Genomic DNA, 17,159 nt, shown 5'->3' on the forward strand with positions numbered 1-17,159 from the left:
GCTCGCGCACCGAGCCAAACACGATATCGCCTACTAACCGTGCATATCTCGAGACAACCGGTCGAGACCACGCGATCCAAACATCTCTCTGGCGCGGCCATCCAACACTTCGGGTACGTTTCGTTCTCCCTACCCAACCTGTCTCTTCACATCCAGTCATTCACTCTCTGTTTCATTCTCGTTCGCTCTCCTCAGAATCTACGTACATAGTACATAGCTACGTATATAGGAACCTACATATGTACGAACCCACTCCTTCTCTTATAGCCTCTCTCTCCTTTACTCATACACTCACCTTTCATCTCTCTTCAACTGATAGACTCATACCAACGTTCACTGACCTCTCCCTTCCTCTTTGAAATCTCGCTCGTTTTGAAGCTTGTCGATCGTCCCTTTGGAATTGTTTGCTTTTTTCTTTCTCTCCCTGTTTGAATCGATTTTCGAAATCTTTTTCCTTCGATCAGTGTAGGCAGTGCGTGAATAAGCGTCCATGATCTTACCACGTGCCTCGAGCAGCAAGAAGACAGTGACTTGAAGTGAATGATACGATGGATCGAAGGTTCCGCGTGGCTTTTGTGTCCCGGCAGTGATGTGCACGCCCGCGGTGGCGACTCGATGAAAGGTTTCCACGAACGCTCGTGAACGTGACAGTGGACGTAACAGTGACGATATGAGGAGACGAATATAGTGGTATACGAGTAATGGAACACAATTACACGCGGCGGAAACCGATCGTGACAGAAGTGAGTCAGAGTCTCGTGTCCAGTGCGTAGAATTGATCGACGATGCAAGAAATCGTGTAAGTAAATGAAACGTTTATGATTCGATTCAAAAATAGACGTGTTTGTGATCAATTGAAATACACAGTGTCTGCTTTTTAATCGAACTTTGAGCAAAATGTCAGCCGAATTGCGTAATGTTTGCGGTCAACCTTTGAACAACGCAACGTGACTTGAGACGTAACATTTATTAATCGCGCTTACTTTTCGTGACGTCTTACGCCAGTGTATCGTAAACGTTTATCGTGTAAATAGCATGTAACACGACAGATGTTGACGTTTGGTCGGATTCCTACTTGTTTCGTTATATTCGTCGAATTAACGAGCACGTCTAGCGTACGTGACGTCCGATCATTGATCGACCGTATCTACTTCCGTTTAGATATCGAATTTTATCTGCGTTCGAACATATAAATTTTATTCGATGTCTCCACTGCATAAAGAGACATTTTTGCATCTTTGAGGTAGAGACAAGTTCAAGAGAGGGATTATTTTGGTTTATCCAAAACTCGCGAGTCTACTCGGTGATTCTTTGCGACGTAAACGTTTATGCCGCTAGAAACTTGCTGAACTCTATTGGTCAAATGTAAGGAGGGATATAAAAAGTGGACGTCGGGAAACGATTTCATAAGCTTCGAGTCAGTCGTCTTTCGCCTCGATAGCAAGTTTTACGGTGACACAAAGTCGCAGCCTGGCTAGATGCATTTGCAAGCAATGGCCTGCAAGATGACCTGATAACAATCGCGATCGATAAGGAAAACAGCTTGCCGGACGATAAAGCGTAAACACTGCGTTCCCTTGACAGCATCGTACGGTCTGCCTGCTATAAAACGAGATAATACTGGCAATACTTTGTCGATGAAACGATCGCACTTAGAGGAAATTAATTTCTTTTTTTCCTCCACGAGATAATAACGTTCCATTGCAATAGGAAAATTGTCGTACATTACGCATTACCTACTTCTTTTTATTCGCGCGATACAATTGCCAACGTATTGTGAATCACTGGAAGTTGACGATAAAACGTTAATGAAACGCGTGTCGTACTCGTATTACGTATAATTGCCACTTTTTCTCGGTGATTGCATAATTCACGGGATCAGAGAAACGATACACGGGTGGCGGTGTACACGCGGCATGTTTTCATGTAACTTCTTGCAAATTTACCGACTTCGATAATGGCGGGGTTATGAATATAGAATGGGAACGACATGGTTGAGAACTCGATGTTCTTTTGACGCCCCGTGCGCCAGCTATGTTCCTCCACGCGGCATCAATTTTCATATCGTGCATCGCGGGGAATTCTACCTTCCCTCTTGTCGCTAGTTCATCATGCGCAAAACGATTTTCGTAACTCGCCGTTTCTCTTTTTCCTCGTACTTTAACCCGAGCGACTAAATTAGTCACCTGAACGAAAAAGTAGCTTGAAGTAGAGTAGTCTAAAAATGGACTATTTACTTATTTATCCTTAAACTTGATCGCTGTTATATTTAATTCAATCTACGATTAAATTTGAAACCGAAATCACTGTTCAATAGAATAGAGTGTATTACATCCTTTTAACATTTCCTTCGTTACTTTTAAAACTTAACGTTGCTGTTAATAGATTTATCAATATCATATTATATCAGATTTATCGACTAAGAAATTTAAGAAGATTTTGTCTAGAAACTGTGCTATGTTTCATAACGGTGGAGTTAGGAAACTGCATGAGGTTGTTGGATGCGGAGTGAGAATGGTGCGTGCTGTCATGTCGGACGCGTGGCACGCACTGAGATCGGTGAACTCATCGTTGTGTCGGGTGTGTAGTGTATCGTCGGGCGCCGACGCTTGTCCCCTTCCCTTCAGGTCGCCCTTTCCTCTACCGGCCTCGTCCTATCCCCGCCGAAACCGCGAAACCTCGAAGCTCCATGCTCGAAAAGCTGAAAGCTCCTACCTGCTCGACAGTCGCGTGGCTACTGCGCCACCGTTCGCACGAAACCGCTGCGAAATATTGCCCATCGTTTTACGATATCGATACAATGTCCTATAACTCTAGAGGGGAGTCGATCAAACTTAGAAGTTGGTTTCGCGAGCGATGATTAACCCTTAGAATCCAATAATTTCAGTTTCTATGGAATTCCTTCGTTACATACTTTTCAATCATGTAGCTTTTATAGTATATCGAGGTCCTATAATTGATCATGAATGAAAAACCTATTTGAGGCGTATGACAATGGCGAGGAGATGAAGATCTGATAGCTTCAGAATCTGATAGGATGCGCGTAGCATAGCTATGGTTTATACCGTTAAAATTCTTCCTCATGTCGCTTTCTTTATAACTGGAACTGCATTTTTATTGTTGGAATTCTTTCCTTAACGTTGGATTGCTTATTTTACCTGGAATTCCATCTTTAGAATTTCTGCGTTACTTCTTTTACTGTTGGAATCTTGCTATTAATGTCTTTGCACGACTTTATCACTAGAATTTCTTTCTTTTCGTGTATTTATGCTATTCATTTTGTTGCTAGAATTTCTTTATTAGGTGTTCCAGAAAATTTCTTCTGCTGCTAAAATTCTTTCTTTAATGTCTCTGCGTTGCTCTTTTTTAGTGCTGGAATTCCTATGTGACGTTTTCTTGCTGCTTCTTTCTTTTTATCGCTGGAATTCCTTCTACGATATTCCTGCATTACTTTGTTTATCGTCAACAATTTTATTTGCGTGGTATCCCTTGTACAGTTCTTTTTATTGCTGAAATTCCTTTTCTAGTGTTGCTCCTTTTATTACTGGAATTCCTTATTTGGTATTCTTACGCTAAATGTTCTTTTCATATCGTAAAATCTACTACAAAGAGATATGAATACGCTTCCAATTTTTAATACATATTCTACTAACATTAGAATTAGAGAAATACAACTACTAATGTCAGAAATAAATATTCACCCGAAAACAGTTCTATCTCGAATTCATCCTATTATAGTCATCCTACATCTCCTGTAGAATATTTTGAAAGATTGACAGTAGTTGAATTTTATTTATAACGACGTCTCTTAGTACCTTAGTTTTAATTTACGCCATTAACTGCTGCACCGTGACAACGAACACGTTGAAATGAAAAACTTTGATACATGATATTTTTAGACAAGTTTATAATCGTACTTCAAGCTAGAAGGAGACGGAGTTAATCGACAGGGAAAGAATTCAGCATTTATGAATCCCAATGATCTCGAGAAAAATGTAATTTGACACGATCTATATTTGATAGATATATAAAAATACTCGTACACACACAGGCGACAGATTACATCGAACGCTAATAGGTGTAGTTAATGTAAAATTCACCGGCCGACCAACGACTTGTACGCTAAATGCAGATGGGATGATGGTGTTCGGATTGATTTTTTAATTCGTTCTGACAATGCATATTATTACCCCCGCTGTGGTGGTTTGATCGATAAGGAAACCGCGGTTTTTGAATAATGTATCGGCCCATTAAAATGTAATCGGTCCGCGGCTGCTATTGCGAACACCGTTTCGCCTCGTGGTATATATATCATCGCTGGGTTCGAGATGCATCGCGATCCTGCACGTCACACCTCCGTATTTTGCAATTAGACGTCGTACACATGTGTGAAATGAGTTCGATCCAGCGATCAAATATAACGCCACCGTACACGGGAATAGTAGCCGTGCAATGAGAATTAAAACGTTCGTTACATCGTACGAAGGCTGTCTCTATTATGAACCTCATGAAATTGTAATTCCGTGCAGGACGTTTATGTTGCAACGAACATCGAATCACGATCGAGTTTCAACGTAGCTGCGGGATATCGCCAAGGAAAAAGCCACTCTTTGATCCAGCAAAGTCGATTAATTACCATCCGAAGAATCCGACCGAACTATAAGATAAATTCCAGGCAAAAGTGTTATCATCGGTAAGCCAGGCTCTGAAGAACGACCGGGTGTACTCGCTGGCGAAATATCGCGGCTAACTTGGGAACGAGAGGCGTGTAGAATTTACACAAGCAAATTACACTTCGCCTATATGAAAGCGGTAATTATAAATCGGCCAGTTGGAAACGGCGAATTTATGGGAAGGGTTGCTAGGGATGGCTAGGGGGGCCGAAGAAACGGCCGAATAGTAAAACGCTGTACGATAGAGACACTCGGCGAACGTGGAAAATTAGCTGGTAGTCTAACGTCGCGTTGAAACATAGAATAGGAAACTTGCTAATTAAACTATCGATCGGTAACGAACCAACGATAACACTAAATATCTCTTCTTTCGATAACATTTATGTATCAAATGCGCTGTCCCATCGAGACGATGTTTTTGATAGTCAGAAGAAAACACTCGGCTCAGAGGATTCCTATATCTCGAGTAAATTTCGAAGACGAAAAGGAGAGGTGGTAAAACGGCGAGTAATTCGTAGGATCGTCGAAACGAGACTAACGAAGAACACGTGGGAGGAACGATTGGGGGTTGGGTGATAGCAGCGGGTCAGGAATAATCCGCTCTCAGGACGGAGGGGGTGAAAAGTTCGTAAAGGACGCGAGAGAAAGAGAAAGAACACAGAAGGGGAGCAAGTTGTGCTAGATGATATCCAGAGGATTATTCTCTCCCAGTCGCATCACAAACTGCCGTGACAAATCGCCCTATACTTTATGAGACAAGTCTTTCTTCTGCACAGCCACTCACTCCTGCGAGGCATATATCACCCGGTCGTCGATATATTATCGCCGCGACGCCTACCGTCGCGCAGTGTCAATACACGATGCGACGAAACAAATAGGCGGACCTGGTTTTCTCTCTCTTTCGTAGGATTCCTGGGGAATCACGAGAGCACCAGCCGCGTCAGACAAAATCCTTCGTGGATTTAGATCCGGAAGGATATATAGGTGGCTCTTGGAGAAGGATCGATGCATCCGAGTGCGTGAAAAAAAATTCGGCCCCTGTACGTAGTCGTTCGAAACGTTTTTGCTTAGTCGATTTCAGGATTTACAGCACAGACTATGTGAGTTCCCTTTCTTAATAAAGAACCTCCCTTCTCGATACGACAGCGAAATAATTGTACAGTAGAATAGGCTTGTCTGACTAGCGAATCGCGATATAAGGAAATCTACTGATGATTTTTGAGTGTGAATATTTATATAGGTTTATTTCAAAGACTCAATAGAGAAGTAGATCGGATATATTTTTTTTCATAAACGAGGAAACAATATACGCAATCTGCATTGATCCAAAGTATTGTATTTAAATTTCCCAGCTTTCGTGGAAGGTACAAAATGTTATCCTCGCTACTTCTGTTCTAAGCTTCGCATTTATTATTTCATTATTGTATTCGAACGATCATTAAAATATTAGCTTGGTAGCAAAGTAATATCGGTTTGGTCGATATAAAAGTGAATCGACTCACATACTGCCATATATTGTTTTATTTAATCAATCACATAATATTCGTAATTTTTTACATGAAAGCTCAGCTCCCGATTACATCTAATTCGATAAAAATAAATTTCTCACAAGAGAAGGATCTATCCTGTGAAAGAATGACTCTTCGCGGTACAGCCACGCGGATTTCCTTGGAAAGTCTTGGTGAATGACGTTGCAGCCGGCCATCACAATCGCGGTAGACACTCGACGTGGACCGACGTCTGCCCGGAACGTCTAGAGCGGTTAGAAAGGTTTCGAACACGCGAAAAGAGCCAGAGAAACGGTCTCTCCCACTTCTTACTTTCTCCCTTCCTCGAACTTGTAAACTCCCCGTGGTACGCACGGCCAACTGTTCTCTGGGACTTGGTAGGGATGACGGCTGGAGGTTAGAGTCCCGGACAGCGGGAAAAGTCTTTAAAAGGGCTGTAGCAGCGTAGGTAGAACTGACTGAGAGATAGGTGAATGAGTACGTGAGTACATATTTGTTTAGCTAGAAGCACTCGCTCGTTTTATCTTCATCCCTCCTCCACGCCCTCTGTTTCATCCTGTCCTTCTTCTATCTTGCCACGGTCCTCTGCGTGCACGTTTCTCTTTGATTTCGTCTGTTTTCCGGACACGCGGTCCGTTTTCCGTGCCAGTTCGCGAATCCAATGAATGGATAAACCGGACGAACGAATCGTACCAAGGCAAAACTGCTTCCCTCGTGATCTTCCTACACCCTCGAGGTAGATAAGGGCTTCTTTTTGGCCGCGGCGACAACCAGAATCCAGTTAATTCTCCACACTAATGCGTTGAATGCGGCCAACTCGTAACGGCGTAACTACGTTCGCTTGTATCGTCGACCTGATTGATTGGGCCTTGAAAATGTGGTGGACGGTTGACCCACTAACTCTGCAGGCGAAATAAAATGACGCGATTCGTTGGTGGGAAGCCAGGGAAATTAATGGAAAGTATAAAATGAGAAAATTTTACGACCTTCTGTCTTCCGAGTGATTGAGCCTCGAACGTGGTTTCTTGGAATTTAATTCTTTATCTGATGATATCGAAAATTTATAGCCGTATTTATATCGCTGTCTTGTATATCTTGTTACAATATCGGTTTATGGCTCTGATTTTATAAAGACACGATGTATTTGTTACAAAGATCAGTTTCGGCCTTATTATTGGGTGCAATTCGTCGTAGAGGAACGTTAACACCTCGTTATTGATCATTGTCAGATAAGAGCTCTACACGTAGCCAGACTGCAGGGTAGTCATTTCCATGATTAATAAGGGAACAATCAATTCTTCGTCTCTTACTGCCAATAATCGAAATGATATCTGAAATGTCTCTGAAACCAGACTCTGAATCAATTTTAAATTGATCAATCAAAAAACGATTTAGATAAGTGATTCATATTACTCCACATAAATAATACATACGAGATACGAAGCCTAGTATCAAGAAATTAGATATAAATGACGCGTAGCATATCAATATGGTGTACAACGAACAACTAACTGGATTAGTAAGTTACTAGAAATATCGTAGGGCAAGGGGTGAATGAAAGAAACCCACTTTAGTAGCCTCCAGTTCAGTCAAATCTCAAGGGTGGAATCTGAATCAACCCCGGTGACGGTAAAAGCCTACGTTCGCGTGATTTTACGCACGTGCACGCGACTGAGCGCGGAGAAACGAACAGCCGGAGGAAAGAGAAAGGGTGGGAGAAGTGCCTTGCGATATTTTGTGGATACCTGATGGATTCGAGTGACTGGTGAATTTTCACAGGGCGAGAACGTCCAGTCGACGTTCGGCCGTGTGCACAGGCTGAAAAGGAAGGTGTGAGGCGTGGGCGCGGGGCTGGTGCGCCAGTATAAACGACAAACGGACCGTGGAATCGTGGTCCTTTGTGTGCGCGCGTGTGTGCCTTTGCTCGTAGCAAAAGGGGGATCAGGAGACCGGGAGAGATGGAGGAGGGTGCGTCGTATATCGATACTCGCACGGTCGAGTGTTTGCAGCGATATTTGGTCCATTTCCATTTGCCGCACGTGGCGCGTTTACGGTTCACACCTCTTACCCGATCCCCCACCCCTTGGTCCACTTGCTCGTCACCCCGGCATTCGGTCGTTGCCACCCCCGCGTAATGGACACGCAAGGTGTCGGCGAGTATGCAAACGAAGCCGCTCGACCTTTCTGGAGAATTGCGAATAGGTGGACCGAAGGGTAGCCATGCTTGTTTGTCGATTTTTATACAAGCCGATAACCCTTTAAAATTTGAGTTATTTACTCTGTCCCGCTTTTTCTTTTATAATCGAGGAGAGCTTCCATTAAAAGATGGGGGTAAATTAATAGAAAAAAAGAACGGGGAATTTTCAAGGCAGAATTGTTCGAGTTACTTGAGTTGAAAGTGACGAGGCGAAAGAGCGACGATTCCAAAAGATTCAAGAATACGAGAGATTGTTTCAAGATGATGTTGGATAAGTAAGATTCGGAAGAATTGCCTAGCATGTTAGAAGAATCGAATTCTCCTGTGGTGGACAGATCGTATATCGATTCCGCTTGGACATAAACGCGCTTGGTCCCGACTAGATGTTCGAGCGGGAAAAAAATTTAATATATCCAAATATATCACAGCACACACAGCAGCAGCAGCAGCAGGCGACGATCGGCCATTCAGGACTCCATAATTTGATATGCAGCGAAATCGAGCGAGAAAGCAGCGATGGGGTGGAAATGGTTTTTAGGGTGTGGAGCAAGGTGAAGCAAAAGGATGTCGCGGGGCCGAGAGGGTAGCAGTTACTGATGGGACGTCCCGAACAGATGTGGACATTATTCATTACAACTGACCAGCAGACTTTCTGAATACTATCGTCTTTGAGCGAAAGAAGACGTCCACTTCTTTCCTTGATCCCCGCCACTGACTTTCTCCGAAGACTCGATATATTCTTTTGCGTGTTTTTCATCCCATTTTTCTCGCACGCTTTCTTGAAATACGTGAAATTGAATCCGGATGCGTTCTATCCATCGCATAGTAATTTCAGCAATCGCAGTATTCGATATTTTCATTGTAAACGATCAAATTCATGGTGAATTTAGATAAAAGAACAAGACTTGACGCTACTCCTCCCTTAATGGAAGTTAATTATTCCCGAAAAGATAGCATTTTTCCAATACGTGACTTATGATACTTTCTAACTATTGTACAGTAATTTCAACAAATTGTAGTATTCGATATTCTCAAGTTCACGGTAGATTTAGATACTTGCAGTAAAAAGAAAGATTATCGCCACCCCATTCTGGAAACTAATTTCTCTAGAAAAAAGTAGTGTCTTGAAAGAGAACGATCTGATCCCTGTATCCCAGTCTTCTGCGAGACTTTCCTTTCGTAAAAGACCGATATACATCACGCCCCTTCGCTTTCCACTCGCCCTTCTTGCTCTTTATCTCGCAATTTCTTCCACTGACCGCCAACTTTCACCTCTACGCAGAGACACGCGTGAAAATGGCCACGCGTTCGCTACATCAGCGTGAATTATGTCTCGTTTCGTTCACTTCCATCCCCATCCTCTTGTCCTGTGTGTTCTCCATTTCTCTATCGCGTCCGTTGAAGGGTGACCAGCCCCGTAAACCGATTCTACTCCGCCACGTCGCTACCTGGCTTTATGGCTTAAACAAAACTTTCCTATATTACAAGTCCGTGAAATATGAATACGCTGGCAAAAGGGAAATCTAGACGGGTGGCGGAAAAGGGTGAGTGGGCGTCGGAGGGTTACCGGACGGCCGTGAACAGGGGGTGTTAACGGGGGTGGATCCGGTCACTTGCCTGCCATTACGGGTCCCGCGCACTGCCGCTGGCAAACCCAATTTGTTATCGACTTATTGGCCAAATTACTTACTATTACCGCAGATTTATTTCGCATATTAGTCCATGGCTACGCCCACTCGTTACGTCTCCATTAATTACCGGACGTGAACCGCGTCCTTACACCGCTTCTGCGTCTACGCTGCTCTCCTTTCTTAAAACCTTCTATCATTCATTTAGGATCTAAAGAATATTAAACTTCTATGATTTTCTTTGAACCATCTGGTTTTCTAGATTCAATTTATAATATTTAGTTATTGCTTCGTACGAGCTTGTATATTTATTTGAATCGTTTTTATTGGGAGAATAAGGGAAGTACATATTTCATATATAACACTGCAGAAGTTTATCGCTACGAATATTAATCTACTATAAATTTGTAACATATTTGAAAATATTAATCGATTTTAATCGATTTTCAGCTTGTTTTCGTTCGTTTACTCGTATTATTGGAAAATAGTGCTGTGTTTTTTTTTTTTTGTTACAGCAGCATTTTTAATTCCTAGAATTGGTACCTCTCTCGATAACAGACACATAGTGGACCGTTTATTTATTTAAAAAAATATTGTAATCATTAATTTTTGATAGTCAAAGCGCAGCACCGTTGTATTTGAGATTAGTTTGTTCAAACATGTCGATATGAAAGGATTACGGTGTATATGGAGGGATTGTTTCCATAAAATAAAATATTTGTAGTCGATCGCGACGCGGTAGGATAAGGGAACCGATACACGTCGTTTTTATCGAGAGGGTTTGTTTTAAAGAAAGAGTGGGAGGGGTTCGGTCGTGCATTACACAGCTGGTGGAAACATCTTTTAGCCGGGATTATGATTCCCACAGTACGAAAGTGGCTGCGATGGAGTCGATGTAGCATCCTGGAAATTCCAGCGAGGCCGCGGCCTCTCTTTACACATACGAGCACTCTCACGGGCTGAACATACAATCAACACGCGAGTTTACCTTGAGTATTTTTCAAAGAACGATACCGCCGCGCGCTTCGAGTTCTTTCAATATCGACAAACTTCGAATAACTCGGAGGGGAAACCAGCGGTTATACGGTAAACAATACACACGACGACATTAACGGACCTTCAAACAAACATCCTGCTTTGCGTTCTTCTTGTTTGAGCTCTTTCGCCAGCAGACAAACCTTTTCGTCGAACCGTGGTGATCTTCACGTGCACTGGCTTGCGATAGGAAAAATCGTAGGAAAAACATCGACCCGAGGGAGATTTTTATCTTTGATAATTCCGTTTAAATCGTGGAAAATAGATATGAGAGAAGATGGTTGAATATTAACGCGCATGATAGTTGGAATACGAAAGATTCAATGTAAAAAGAAACTTTGTAATAAGACATATTCTTACATTGAGATACTACGTATACTATACTTATTTTTGTTAACATACTGGACGACTATAACATACTCTAATCATAATTTTATTCGCGTATCAAAGAATAGTTTAAACAACTTCAAATCTGCCACTGAATAACCTTAGTCTACCGTATCAAAAAAATACTGGGATCGTCTTATATGATACAATAGAAGTAATATTATTAGTAATATTGCACAGATTGTAATCTGTGCAAGTTATCAATATTGATAAATATCCCTACATAACAGTGACATGGTTGGGAACAAAAGAACTTCCACAAACTACAAATTATTTGATCATCTTCTTTAAGAAAGAATTATGAAATCATGAAAAAGATGTCTACATCGTGTAATTTGTCAATTTACTTAATAAATTATTATGTAAAGGGGAAATATAAATAAGAGCGCGGTAAACTCCGATGCAGTGCCCCATTACTTATACAATTCCAGGTTTAAAAGGCAAACTGTGGAATTAATAAAGTATCGATCACCTGATGGGTTAGGAAAACAATGGGTTAGGAAGCGTAGATTACGAAAGAAAGTTACTTTGTAGAATTTCTCAGCCACGCGATGAGGAGGTTGACGAAGGATAGTGGCAACTCGGCCAAAGGACACAGCCAGGCGGAGTGAAAAGACGATAAAATGCGCCACGTGTTACCGGGCACTTGATATTCATGCACGTTCGTCCGTAGCACGTCGAACCTCAACTAACGGGTGCCCGGCAATCTAATAAAGATAAAAAATAACGTCGACTTCTACTCTCTTGGACGATTCTCGCGACCCTTACCGGGCCGCGCGAGTTATATTGAAAAATATATATCTCCCCTATGCTGACCCATCCGTAGCCTGCATATAAACTACCCCCTTACGGAATCTGCGAGCAAGCGTCTACGAGGTATTAGAACGCTCGAAATGGTCGCGCCACTCTGTCACGGTCATTCCGTAGATCGTAGACTTTCCCTAACAGTTCGACATTTTCACTTTGGACATTTGCTTTTTTGAATTCACGACGCTGTCGTTATTGATATGTGATTTAGAAGGTAATCGAATATCAAAATATTAAAAAATTAGAACGAGTAGAACAGTGGGTAGGAATTGCGCGAATAGGAGTTGAAATTTGGCAAGATATTTTCAAGTTCGAAATTCGCAAAACTGTAGATAGCTTTCATGCGAATTATGATATGAAAATATTAAAGTATTAAACGAAGAGAAATTTTGTGATCTAGAAGAAAATGTTCTAAAGTTTGTGCAAAACATCGTGTACTTTTGGTCCGAAATATAACGTGACAGGGCACAATAGTAATAGGAAAAAATATTGGAAGTTTCATGTATATGTTACGCATGTTTATAGAAGAGCAGGCTTTGAAATCGATACTTCGCACTTCGAAATATTTCTTACTTTCGCATCCTCCTCAAAACACTCTCTGATTACAACAAATTATCGTTAGTATCTTTACTATCAACATCAACCGTGCACTGTACCAATTTCTTAAATAACTCTTTGATATCTTTGCTATCTTTGCTATCTTCGATGTCCTTAGCCTCCATTCTCGATCCAGAAATAATTTGTTGTACTTTGTAACATCTCTTAAGGCGATCAAAAATCGCAAGGAGAAGCGACTCGAACCGTAATGAAGTAGAAGATAGCAGGACACTGAGAAGAAGAGGAAAAAGAAGGAAGAAGCGACGATCAGGACGAATGTTGACACATCTGTTCTCGACGGGCGGCGCTCTCCTTTCAACTTCATGGACCGCGTACGACTATTATTTATTTAATGCCTCTTATACCGCGTTACACAACTATTTACATAGAGTGGCTTGGTCTTGGAAGGATGGCAACGTCGTTGAACGAACGAGAAAGAAAGAAGGGGATGGCCATATGCGAGTCTTCAACGCCCACGTATCTCGAAGCTCGGCTCGGTTGTGCTTCGCGAGAGCACGCAGATCGACGCGACGGTGTACATAAGTGTGTACAAACGTGGAGAAACGCGGCCGATTTGTACAAACAATTCGACCCACATTGCCGAACTTGTACGCAACGCGGAATTTTCGCTCGATTCTCCGTATTAACAGTTTCTTGCTTGTTTGCTCGCTGCCCTCTTGCTCCTCCGTACCATTGTTCCCGATATCTATTTCGAATACGTACAGCTCTACCTGCCTCTTCGATATCACGTTGCTGCTCTCTTAGATCACGATTTACCAAGGTTTAATTTTATCTGACCAATTGGTGTGTTAGATATAAGTAAAGATTGGTATATTCATCCAATCTAAATATTTTTGTTAAATAGGGAAAGGTTCTTTTAAGAAATTCCTGGGATTCGGTTGCATAAATTATATTTCTTCAGTTAATGTAACATTTAAAAAATTTTAAAAGTGTGGGTGAAAAGTGTTTAGAAGCGATAGGAAGAAACATTATACTTTTAGGAAACAGAGTTACATCTGGTATAACTACACTATGGACGTTTAAATATTTATACGGCATTTCAAAGTGTAAAAAGATACTGAATCCATATAGTATGATATTAAAGCATCCAAGATAGAGTTCATCGTAGTCTATTTTAATATTTATTAGCTGGAATCCCTATTTAGATTTTATACGACTCTATAAATTTCTGTTTGAATGGAATTAAAGAAGTAGAGATCGTTGAAACGTTATATAAAAATCCGTAGTCTAAGTATAATGTATCACACAAAATAATAGGTGACTGTCATCAATATAGGAAATAATTTCTAGCATAAAAATTATTAATATCCATGTACTCAACCACTAATTTTACACTTCCTTTTTCGTGTCGCCATATAAATTAATTATCAGTGCCCTATGGAAAGCCAGTAATTCAACAGAATAGATAGTCCTGTAAATCGAATTTTTCGTGCAAAACAAAAGCGCTGTGAGAATGGATCTGCGCGAAGCGTCTCTAATCGCTTGGAAATATATACGTGGGATCTCGCGTTGTTTATTACTCGTCTTGGAATACTCGAAAATCGTATTCGGGGGAAGGAATCGGACGATTCGTTCGGGTTGGAAAAAGGGGTTGCTACAAGCGGAATAATGTTTATAACGCCCCGGTTCAGTGGAATTCGGAATTTGTTTCTTTATCGGCCATAATTTTCTGGAATCTACACACGAATAGGTCCCGCGCGTTGTACACGTAAGAACAAGGGGGTGAGCCGGTAGTTTCGGATACACAGGCCGTTGTATTGAAAAGCGAAGCGTTTCCCCCGATCGTATCGACAGTTCTCGGCGACTCTAAAATTTTATTTGGCCCTCTTTCGCGGGGAAAAATGCTTCTCGAGGTGCGAGCCTTCTCCTTGTAGAACGGCATAGTAACACCCCTTTCTTATAACTCGTAGACTGCCAGATTTTTACGTCGATAATATTAAATAAATATCTCGGGGAATCATTTTTGGAATATCATTGGTAAATCATATTAACGGAGAAATAGAATGTTGTAGTTTAAAAATTTCACAATGAAATATCATGGCCGATGGAACAGGACAAATTTTGATTCTCGTTCTATCGACACAAAATGTTTCATGAAACATGGACACTTTGTTGACCGATGTTTGATATTAACAACGTGAAACGCGACCAAACACATGTCCCGGTCAGATAGAGGAAAAAAATTGAAGCTTTTTATTCTCCCGGGCGTAACGTTCGAGTGACTCTTATGAAACAAAGTTTAACCGTGTTTACAGGGTGCGGCAGGGAAGCTTTGAACGGCATAAAACGAAATAGCGCTCGAATATATCTAGCATTGTGCGCAGGGGTGTGTTCGTGATAATTTGTTCAGCCAGAGTACATACATAGCTCACGGTGCATGTTCTTTAATTGAGGTGTGTTTACACGCGACGGGGAATTTCACTGGACGACTGTGACTTATCGCGCTTGAACGAGCCTCGATAGGAATAAAAATTGAAACTAATCGATTCTATGATATTACTCGTGCCTCTGTTAGCTATTACATAGTACTGTAATGAAACACGATTATTATAGTTTTATTGGAAACATTTGGAAAAGAATCTGGAAATGTATATACAATTTATGACATATTTATCGTAAGGATACACTTCGAAGAGATAACCAAGGTATTTTAACAATCAATTATTCCTTACATCAATAGGTCAAAATATTTATTGGAACAATCATTAATACCAATTCCATGTTTCAGACTACTATTCATATGTTCGTAATGAATAATCCGTAACTCTTATGCGCATTTTCAGATGATTGGTCTTAAATTTTATCGATATAATCACGATAGTAGTATCTCATCACAGTTTCATATAACACGCATGGCAAATTTATAAAAATTTTCTACGGTAATCGTACAAATAATTTCATGAGTCGCTGTATCTTTCTATATTTAAGTCTTCCAAACGTCTCTCACCCCCGTTCCATGCAAATAAAAATTGAAACTAATCGATTTCCATATTTTGTCCCCTTCAATACTATGATGTTACTCGCGCGTCTCTTTATGTCACCAAAACCGCGCTTCAAATTCTTCCAAAGAATCTCAGCTTTCATATATCTCGCGTGCTCGCTCCTAAAGACTTTTCACACCCTCGCCAGAGTCCAAGAAGCCGCCTCTTTCTAAGTCAGAACCACGGCGTATAAACTTTTCATCGTGGGTGTCCGCGACGCTTGTAGCCCCCATAAAAAGCAGCAGCGCGAGCAATGAATGATAAGACGTTAAGACGCCCGGTCGCGGGGCCAGGTTCGATCTTTCGTTTGACTCCGCGACGATCCTTTTCGCGGTGGTTGGATGCCGCGTGAAATAAGAGACATACACGCGGACGCATTATGTGAAAAATATGGTAATAATATTGCCGGGGCCAAGCAAAACAGGCGCCTTGCATATGAAATATGCGAGATCGCGCCTGCAACTCCGACCCCTGTTCAGCCACCCCCTTCTCGTAGTCGCCCGTTCCAACATCTCCGTTGTTCCAAACGAGACACGGACCAACGACGACGATAGCAGCGGCACCTTTTCTCCCGGTTTTTCACCCTCGAGCCCTGCTATTCGCGTTTACTCCTTTTCTCTTTTTAAAGCACCTCATCCGGCGCGATCTTAGAGCGCACCCCGGATTCCGCTGGCTTCGCTGACGGAATACAAATGTGACTTTCGTGTACCGAGACGAGCAAGCCTTCCTCTCGCGACCACGCTTCCTCCTTTCTCGCGCAATTCCCGGCGAATTAGCGAGGAAAAACAGGGGAACCATCCCCTCTGCTGCTTCCTTTCTCCTCGACTTCCCGGCTGAGACGTGATTTACTTAGAAACATCGTCGATGGAAATTCTTTCAACCTAAGGAATTCGTATTTCATTGGCTAGATGCTACGTGTCTTTGAGGTTAGGTGAAACGATGTAAAATTTGTTGGCCGTGTGAATTGTTTTCTAGAGATTCGTCGGATTCATTGGTAATTTAATAATCGTGCGCGATCGTAAAGAAATTGGAGGAATAAATTAACCGCCGGAGGTGAGAGCATGCGGGTATCTTCGGAGGTCCGAACATTATCACCGGACTAGAGTTAAAACGATTACTGTGTTTAATATTCATTTCGTTCGCCGTCTTGAATATTAATGTCGATATTAAAGAGAGGGAAGAAGAATCGGGCGTTAGGCGCCGTAAGAGTACGAGAAGGGGTGACAGGATAAATGAATGTAAACTAGCGAAACCTCTACTCTGCTTGAAGAAATCGAGCTTGGTCTCTTTGTGGATGTACAACAGATCGTTTCTAGTCAGAAAAC

At 41.7% G+C, this 17,159-nt stretch overlaps 1 protein-coding gene across 11 annotated transcripts in view; it reads left to right on the forward strand.

Moving 5' to 3' along the window:
- The first annotated feature begins 770 nt into the window (after positions 1-770).
- LOC100746295 (forkhead box protein P1) overlaps positions 771-17,159 on the forward strand; it is a 53,712-nt gene continuing 37,323 nt past the window's right edge. For all 11 annotated transcript variants that reach the window (XM_033319551.1, XM_033319552.1, XM_033319547.1 and 8 more), the window contains exon 1: positions 771-797. In XM_033319551.1, the coding sequence (XP_033175442.1) occupies positions 786-797 (12 nt within the window). In that variant the 5' untranslated portion in view covers positions 771-785. The remainder of the gene's footprint in view (positions 798-17,159) is intronic.

Source organism: Bombus impatiens, unplaced genomic scaffold (assembly GCF_000188095.3).
Source record: "Bombus impatiens unplaced genomic scaffold, BIMP_2.2 scf_0166, whole genome shotgun sequence".
Lineage (NCBI taxonomy): Eukaryota > Metazoa > Arthropoda > Insecta > Hymenoptera > Apidae > Bombus > Bombus impatiens.